Below are 9,970 nucleotides of genomic sequence, written 5' to 3' on the forward strand. Positions count from 1 at the left end.
AGATATATATTATATAAATAGGTATATAAATAGATACATATACATATATAACATATATAGATAGATGTAGATATATATATATATCAGGAGTAGATAATAGGGAATCTATTATCCCCTATTAATTCTACTATTATTCTAACATTATTCTACTATTATTCTACTATTAATTCTACTCTTATCTCCTATTAATTCTATTATCCCCTATTAATTCCCTATTATCTACTCCTGATATATATATTATACACTCCTGATATTTTTGCCAGTATTCCCTGCGTGCATATAGGCTCGCACATACCTATAGGCATGTGTCTGCGCGCGTGTTTGCATGCGTGCGTGCGTGTGTATTACACTTACAGTATATATACGGTAATTACTTGTGTATAAATCACGCTTTTTGTACACAACTTCAATAAAAAAAATTAGGGGGTGCGACTTATAGACGAGGTTAAGAAATCTTGTTAATGTACCACTGTTTGTACCAACTTTTCAATGCAAAATATGGGGTGCGACTTATAATATACATGAATTATACTTATACACGAGTAAATACAGTAGTAGTACATGTAAAATCGTAATGAAATTCACACGTTTATGTTTGCATGCTGGCACGCTCATTGTGTGTCATTACCGATTGCAGCTTTTTCCTCACTCTCAGGAAAGAGTTTTGCTGTCAGCCTCTCATCCCAGCGATGCCCACCCCCTACATATTCAGTAATGAATATTGAATATGCCCCAACCGACTTATAAACAATCGTACCCCCACCCCAGTACATAAATCAATGCCGCCCCGGCCAGGGAGGTATGCATTGCCGCTCTGAATAAATCTGTAATGGTAACAGTGGGTGTTGCGGGCTGCTTTTTTCAAGGACCTTTTAAAACGTTTGAAGTGAGAATGTAGTGCGATAGCGCCCTGGGTCAGAGGATGTTAGGAATATTAAATAACTAGAACTTTTCACTTGTCCGATCGGGCAACTAGGCAAGAGAATAACTTGTCCGACATAGACTTTCACTTGTCCCGGGCAATCGGACAACCGTTAGTGTCGAGGGCTGATAGTCATAGCCATAGGGTCTAACCGTCTATGTCCCCCAGGGTACTATCGGAGGGTACTCTGGGTACGGTTCGATATATCGGAAAGTACCTCGGGGTACTATACGATATGTCGCTGCGTACCCTGCATTGTCCCACCATAGCCTGACTTTCAGCCAACTGATGTCGTAATACATACACTCTATCAAGTTACCGCATCACATAGAAGAAACCTCAAAACATCGCAATCCAATAAAAATGTATGCTATGTTTGACTATATTTTTCTTTTTCTTTTTTTTTTAACGAAGAGCTAGCTTTTATATTTTAGTTTTACAACATCGGAAATACGTTCATATAATGTCAGGGTACGTTGGGACAATGCAGGGTACGTAGCGACATATCGTATAGTACCCCGAGGTACGGTACTTTCCGATATATTGAACCGTACCCAGGGTACCCTCCGATAGTACTCTGGGGGACATAGACCCTATCAGCCACACTGACACATAAATATATAGCAGGTAGGAAAGAGTGCTGCCAAAATTCGCTCGACGCTTGCTTGATTTCATACCAATACAACACAAATATTCAACCATTTTACTCCATCTTTGTTTCTATTTGAAGAACAGTGTTCACTTGTTATAAAAACATACTGTCTGTGTTCGTAACCGAGCTGTGTCACGCAAAATCACACAAAGCCTGACAAAATTCTTGCGTTTGCTCCCATTGCGCAGTTTATGTGAATGGCTGCAAGTACAGGGCTATAGGCGGCACACTGCATTTTTGGAAACTACCACGCTGCTTCCCAACTCCCGTACGAGCCTCATCAAAGCTGCCAGTGGAGCATTGCAAAAACGTTGCGGTGCAAAAATGAGGTCACGAAGAGCGCCGGTGGGTGTTTCCTGATTCCGACAGCGATTTACATAAACTGCGCAACGGGAGCGAATGCGAGAATTTCGTCAGGCTTTGTGTGATTTCGCGTGACACAGACAGTATGTTTTTATAACAAGTGAACACTGTTCTTCAAATAGAAACAAAGATGGAGTAGAATGGTTGAATATTTGTGTTGTATTCATATGAAATCAAGCAAGTGTCGAGCAAATTTTGGCAGCACGCTTTCCTACCTGCTATATATTTATGTGTCAGTGTGCAGCGGCAGCCATGGCGGCAGCCAGCGTTTGTTGCAGATGAGCATTTGGACGGCATTTACAGGAAATTGTCGGCAATAATAGGGGAAAGAGAGTATAGAAACATTAAGACTGGTAGTAAATAGATTTCGTATTTATTTAGCATTATATTTTATTGAAACGCTTCAAGTGCTTGTGTTAAACCCCCCTATTGCTATGGCTATAGAGTATAATATGTACAATCATACACTGATACAGTGATACACTGGCAGTGACAGTGTCGCTGTGAGTCTGTGTGAGTGATATGGTGATATTGATGGCCACACTCCAGTGACACTGTCACACAGATTGGTGATCTATTATTAATTTATAATTACTATATTAATTATTATGTATAGCCACAAGTCAAGTCAGTATAGTACCTTAGACTTTTTAGACGAGTCCTTACGAGGTTACATCACGTCAATCGTGATTTTGTGTACAGCTAGTGATACCTTGCGTTACGACAACTCAGATTACGAAAATTTGCCTTGTAAATTATTTATTATAACAACTTAGCTAAACTTGGCCCTGGGTTAGGAAACTTAAATTCGCCATTATGGAATCTTGTAAGAGAATGAGTGGGTCGTTCTAAATAAAGAGAGGCATGCTCAATTTCTCTATATTGATTAAGGAATAAATACACATAGCTCCAATAATTGAGTCTACCAATGGCTTGGTCGTAGTAACTGGGTGCTGCTAGGCACTTATTACCTACCAAGTAATACCCAATTTTGTGAGACGATTTGGGTAAAAACAATGTGAAATTGGCTGTTGGCACTGAGCTTGATTTTAATACTTTTGGAAATCAACGGGCAGTTGATAGGTATACACATGATGCCACTGTGTGACTAGCATTACAGTTTCAACTACTCCACTCATGTCGTTTTGGGTTTTCAAGGTTCTATTCAAATGGTGGTTGCAATTTGCTCGTTTATTGTTGCATTACTTGAGAGAGAGAGAGAGAACGAAGAAGGGTATAAATACTTATATATTATTGATGCTAGAATACTATAGCACTAAGGTTAAACATAATACAACATAAATAAAAAATTACATTATAATTGTTGTATTTGGGATATAGCTATAGTAAAACAGGTTTGTTGAGGTCGAATATTTTCCAAATGATGGGTCTTAGGGTGTGAATTGATGGTAGTCTCTCAGCCTAGTCAGGCTACCCTACCCCCTGTGTCGAGTATTATTTGAATAAGCAGTTCACAACATCCTCAGCTTCTGCAGTGAGCTGAATATATAAAGAGAAGCTAACATTAAAAACAAACCAACATGGCAACGAACCGGCATTCAGATCAGAGTATGAAACACCAAATCCTGATGATGATAGTGATAACAAATTTGGGCTGCCTAGTAATAGTAATTAGTAAGAAGTTTTAAAATCTGTAATGCGCCCCTTTCTGTCCCAATGATTCTAATTTAATTCTGACAGTAACTTTGAATTCCCTTACTTTTCCAGTTTTAACACTGTAGTGTGTTACATCATTAACATCATCAAGATATATCATATGTGGTTTAAAATATTGCCTTGCACACACAATTGTTCTTCTAGTACATTTTATAGCTGAAAGGTTTCTGTTATGAGGACATCTCGAATCATGAAGTCAACGTGAAAACGTAGTTCTCATTACGGATTTTCGCATTAGGAACATTTGTTTCTGGAACGCACAATTATACGACATTTCTCCTGGTAGATCCTAGTTTACCCAGAGAAATCTTGTTAAATTTTTAATTCTTTAATCTTTTTAATTTTATTTATTTTTTAAATTTATTTTATTATTTTATTATTTATTTATTTTATTATTTTATTATTTTAAAAATGCATTTTTTATTGGATGCAGGAGCATTCCAGAAAACAGTCCAAGTTCGACCAAGTAAATAGTTAGCTACACAAAGCTACCAAGGAGATTGGTCACGAATTTGTACTGTAATGGTGTGAAATGAAGAGTGTCGAATTTGGCACTCGGGCTTTCGCATCCGCTCTATCTTTAGTGAATTTCTGCACAGGGGCACACATGTATAAGATTGCATATTGTAGAGAAATATATTTGAACGGCATTCACATAGAATTATTTTAAGCGATAAAGAGTACGTGAGAGTAAAAACTAGAAGTGGACTACTAATACAGTTTTCATACTACGAATGTGATAGGTTTACCAGTCCCTTGAGAGCACTAATACATCTGATACTATATAGTTAAAATATAGGACACCAAAACGTTAAGAAAAATGTCTTTATTCAGGAAATGGTTCTCCATTTAACTTTTTTTCTATCACTGATCTTATATTTCCCTTCTCAACCATACTTGAAATCTCTTTGCATGCATGTGATGCGGTCCATAGCTTGCGTGTTTTCCATGCGAAATTGGCTTGTCTTCAGACTTCACTCATTAGCATGTGCTGACACCTTTCATTGGTGATCATTCATTCCTCTAGTGATTCTGAGCAGCTGTATGCAGGATTAATGGAAACAAGGAATGGTGCATGAATTAGCGAGGGAGAAAAATAAGTAAGGTAGAATAATGAATAAAGGAAGGAGGAGAATGAGTAGGAGGAGGATGACGAGGGAACGTGTGATATAGGGAGGAGATTGACAATGGGGCGTCAAGAATGAATTAGAGAATTACAGGATGGAAGAGATTGAGTAAGGCGACAATAAATAAGGAAGGTAGGATAACCAATAAAGTAATTAATAAGAAGAGAATAATTAAAGGAGAGTGATTAATAAGGAAGGGAGATAAAGAATAAAATATATTAAATAATAATTTATAAAAGAAGATAAATAAATAAGGGAATGAGAAGGAAAGGAGGAATAAGGGAGGGCTCAGAATCAGTAAGGGATGGAGAAGAACAATGAATTAGAAAGAATGGATACAAAACTAGGGAGAGGTGGAGGGAAATAAATAATGGAGAGAGTGAAATGAGCAAGGGTGATAAGGAATGTGGTTGAATTAAGTAAGGGGGAGCAGAATGGTACTTCACAAATTTAAATCTACAAACTCTGCAGCTAACTGTTGTTCTTCGGACTGGTATATTATCATGCTGTACACGTCTTCCAAACAGTTAATGACTGCTTCCTAAACGCTTAGCCGCGGCTGCGTCAGATCTCGGCAATCACAAACAGCACTCATCCAACTCTGACGGGAATGTTTTCACTTATGTTGACGTATCACAAGTGCATAACATATGTGCCGGTCGGCTTGGCCGTCTTTCCGCGGCATTTCCGTCGAAAGACGTTTTGTGTAAACAATTTTTGTTTCTTATCTTGTTTCATTCTCCAGAAATCTATAATTTTTGAGTGCTGATTGTGTTTCTGAGATGTGTTTACAGAAAGTAGGTGCGTGATGAGTCTGATGACGCAGGAGGAAGCCGGGGCTGAATTTTTGCAACAGTTCACATGTTAACTTGATAGAGCTTTCGTCAATGTTTCGCATATTAAAAAAAAAATAATATCACACATGTACTAAGTTTTCGTGGAAGTCGTCTGTACAGTACGAGTTAGTGCCAGTGATTCACGGGCGCAAATGGGTAACGTGATTTTATCAGCGCTTGAGTAATCGGTCTTCTGTGTGGCCATGTTTTTCCAAAGCACGATAAAGCGCTCGGCGGTCCAGAACGGCTCCATAATAACCAAATAGCGAAACCAAGAAGAACATCTGGAAAGACTTGCGTTGCGCACGTTGGTAAAAATGTACATGTCCCAGAATAGAAAACTTTTGGGAAAATTCTCGGCAAAAGTCCGTGTGATTTATTTCCGCAACAGCACCGTTGTAAATCGTGAGCACTTTGTCAATAAACCGACTCCCCCCAAATTAGAAACCGGAATAGACGAATCTGTACTGACGAATGCTTTTACGTGAAACCCCGGATATAACCTCTACAGGTGTTGGTGCTCATGCTGTGTCATTACAGATCTCACGCGGGATTCCGCGTGAGAGAGAGAGAGAGAGAGAGAGAGAGAGAGAGCAGAGAGAGAGAGAGAGAGAGAGAGTGAGTTTGTCCCTCACTCTAGATTATCAGCCTCCCGTCCAAGTATGTTCTCGCTGACGCTATATAGCGTCGTTTCTCGGACTCTCTCAGACATCAGAGATATCTCAGAGCCAGACGTTCATTAGCAGTGATGGTCAGCTAGCGGTAATGTGCGGGAGTTAGGGGGCGCGCGTGTGCCACAGTATGATTAGCCTTCCACATATATCAGGTCACCTAGCTCCTTGTGGTGGCGTTTTTAGCAAGCTGCGGCAGTCTGTCTGTGGCTGTCGCCGGCTAGCTGACGTGTGTTTCATGTAGGTGCCGTGTTGAAGGCACGGGGCGATGACGTGCCGCCCTCTCCCCCTCCCACTCCGGGATCTCGAGATTGCACTGCTGGCGTTCTTGGATACCGGCTTCCCGCTCATGCATGGGAGATTGCCGTTTCGGGCCTGCTATTCTCGGAGATTCGGTTTCCATTGCAGCGCAACATCCTTATGGAGTTACCGCGCGCACGTGTAGGCAGTGTTGGAGGAAGGCATTAACGAGGGGAGAGGTTACAAGCAGGAGGAGCGATCCTCGGGGATAGGGCTTCGGTTGCCGACATGTGTGCACCTTGCCAGATGGCAGCGGGTGTTGTGGCGTTGCCTTCCCCGGCATGGATGACGCAAGCAGTAGATCGGTAGTCTGGGCCTGAGCAGGCTGTGCGCGCGCGTGTGTGTCACTGCGTGTGTTTACTTGTACATGCGCCTGTGATCAGTGTGTGTCTGCCGCTGCCATGGTGAGTGTGTCAGCGAATGCCTGTCGTCTGCAGCTTCGCTAAGCAGAAATTGCCATTACTGCTGCCAATTCAAGCGTGCACGCGTCAAAAAACTAGAACACGTCCCACCTCACTGGTGTCCGAGCAGCTTCCACGGTCCAGCGACACGTAAACATGGCATTGCGGAGCGGCTTGCTGTGCATCTCATTGTGGTGTAGCTTCACAGTAGTTCTCTAGAGGCAGTGACTTCACTACTGTTCTCTAGAGGCGGTGACTTCACTACTGTTCTTTAGAGGTGGTGACTTCACAGTTCACTACTGTTCTTTAGAGGCTGTGACTTCACTGCTGTTCTTTAGAGGCTGTGACTTCACTGCTGTTCTTTGGAGGCAGTGACTTCACTACTGTTCTTTAGATGCGGGGACTTCACTACTGTTCTTTAGAGGTGCTGACTTCACTACTGTTCTCTAGCAGCTGCGTTTGTTTATAATCGCTATTGCTACAATTGCTGCTGTTTTCGGCTGGCTGAACAGGTGGCTTGCCCATCGCATCTATTTGCATCACACTCGCAGTGCGTTTAAAAAAAGAACAGAAACAACTCTGTAATCGGCACGCGCACAGGGTCAGTTCATTCTGCATCAAGTCTTCCGTTCAAACGTACATACACATGACCAACAGACATCTGTGCCAGTGACAAATTTATTGCGTATATATATATACAAACTTTACGCATCACCAGTGTGTGCGCGGGGATTTTAGTGGCGTTTGCACGTGCTCCACGCCAACAAGCATTCTTCGACGTTGGATCGTGGGTGTGCATACGACCAGTGTTCCCCGGAGCAACCCTGAAGAAGTTTCTGTTGCGGAGATGCCGATGCCAGCTAGGAATTCTGTGATCGCTCTCTGAAATCCAGTTCGTTAGTGATTACTGAAGTATGGACGCCAACCGCAAGTATCAATTTCAACTGGATCATCAGCGATTCATCTTTAATATCCAGACCGTTGCCAAAATCCTGACAATCGTCAAGTCCGGCTGCTAATTGCTAATCAAATGAACTCCTGAATCGGTGCCGTCACCGTCGTCACTGCCATCGCAACCAGATGCTGCTGCTCGTTTCCGAACCAAAGTAGGAGCACTTGCCAAGCAACGCTTCTTCTCATGTGGAGGGGCAACGAGCCGCTGGCGCCGGGCAACAGGCCGGTCTGCCTGGACACGGTGAGCATCGACACTGACCTTGACCCCGATGACCTGGACGACATCGAGGCGTCGTACACGGACATGCAGGGTTCGCTCTGCGACAGCCTCACGAATCTGTTTATCGACGAGGACGCAGGATGCTCGGACGACTCGAGCCGCGACAGCCTGACAAACGTCTACCGAGACGACACCTCGCTCGACGAGTCCTCGCTGGAGGCGGCGGGGAGAAGAGGATGCACGGAGGCGGGGAGGGGCAGGTGCAAGGAGGGAGGACGGGTAGAGGTTGGTAGGGAAGCATGCATGGAAGAACGGAGAGAGGTGTTTGTGGATGATAGGAGAGCAGGGTGGGTAAAGGAGGTTAAAAGTGCAGAGGAAGTCCGAGGTGCAGTGTGTGAACTCAGTAATTCATGGGACGGGAAGGTAAAGGGCATGCTTGGAAAGGAAGCCATGCAGGAGACCAACTGCCATTCTCCGCAGCACTACAAGGACAGGGAGACGTGGACCAGCAACGATGGCAGCAGTCGGGGAAGCTCCGTACGTCTAGAGGAAGGCGAACGAATGTCGCCAAAGAGAAGTCTCGACGTTGCGGAGTTTCACGGGCCTGGTGTTAAGCCTACTCCAGTTCTGATAGGGGGTCTCGTTCAGGCAAACCTTCACCACAAAGAGGGCCGTGAACGAATCTCCCCTCACAGGATCCCTGACGTCGCAAATGCTTCACAGCTAGGCGATAAGAAAAGTGCTTTAGGCGACAATATCGTGCAGAAAAACTCTCTCAGGCGTGAGCAAGGAGAGCGGGTCTCTCCTCAGAGGCACATCGACGTCATAGACAACGTTGAGCTTGGTGGTAAAAGAGGAAGCCCTTCTGAGGCGGAGAACACCCGTGGAACCCACATGCGGCTAGAAGAAAGAGAATGCGTCTCTCCTCGGGGAAAGCGCGACATGGCGAATTCCCCCGGCAGCAAGCGGAGCCCCTCGCTCGCCGAAAGCCTGGAACTCGATCGGCTGCTCGTATCCTTCGGCGAGCAGAGTACGCTAAATATAGAAAACAGCAGTGACACACCACGCGCACGCGAATCGGCACACGAACTCACGCGGCCGCATCTCACAGAGACCGAAAGCGTTAGCGGTGCTTCTGGGAGGCCGCTCCAACCCGTAGCTCTACGCAAACCCTTTGGCATCAGCAGCGGCGATTTGGAAGAGGTCACTCAGCATCTGTCGGCGATCAAGCGGCGATCATTGACCCTCGAACTCGGCGTCGACGACGTGGGGCGAGGGTTAGAGGCGAGTGGTGAACTGCCGACCCCCGAGTTGGCAAGGATACGGCGGGAGATGTGGAGCGACCTGGCAGACATCATAGGCGAAGAGCAGGCTCAGATGTTGAAGTGGGCGTGCGAGACCGACCGCAAGGAGGAGAAGGCGAAGGAGACGGTAGGCGCATGGGGGAAGACGGCTAAACGTGTTAATTATAGTTCATCAATTAACGCGTGTACGTACGTGCATATGTGCGTGCACGTGTGTGTGTGTATGTGTACATCCGTGAAATCAGTAGCCCGCTAAATATGTGTAAAACCCGTCCTCCATCCATCTCTTCAACCATACCGCCATTCCTACATGCGTTTATACAAAGAGAGAAACGTAACGAGTTCGGGAAAGAGGCGCGCGCGCGTAAGAGAGAGAGAGAGAGAGCAAGAGAGAGAGAGAGAGAGAGAGAGAGAGAGAGAGAGAGAGAGAGAGAGAGAGAGAGAGAGAGAGAGAGAGAGAGAGAGAGAGAGAGAGAGAGAGAGAGAGAGAGAGAGAGAGAGAGAGAGAGAGAGAGAGAGAGAGAGAGAGAGAGAAAAAAAAAA

The 9,970-nt window shown here is 44.4% G+C and overlaps 1 protein-coding gene across 3 annotated transcripts in view; it reads left to right on the forward strand.

The window, feature by feature from the left end:
- Positions 1 to 6,872: 6,872 nt before the first annotated feature.
- LOC106821536 overlaps positions 6,873 to 9,970 on the forward strand; it is a 38,741-nt gene continuing 35,643 nt past the window's right edge. For 2 of the 3 annotated variants that reach the window (XM_014826388.1, XM_014826389.1), the window contains exon 1: positions 6,873 to 9,554. In XM_014826388.1, coding sequence (XP_014681874.1) covers positions 8,088 to 9,554 — 1,467 coding nt within the window. In that variant the 5' untranslated portion in view covers positions 6,873 to 8,087. The remainder of the gene's footprint in view (positions 9,555 to 9,970) is intronic. The other variant, XM_014826390.1, reaches the window with a different exon arrangement.

This window comes from Priapulus caudatus, unplaced genomic scaffold, assembly GCF_000485595.1.
Source record: "Priapulus caudatus unplaced genomic scaffold, Priapulus_caudatus-5.0.1 Scaffold76, whole genome shotgun sequence".
NCBI classification, from domain to species: Eukaryota; Metazoa; Priapulida; class Priapulimorpha; order Priapulimorphida; family Priapulidae; genus Priapulus; species Priapulus caudatus.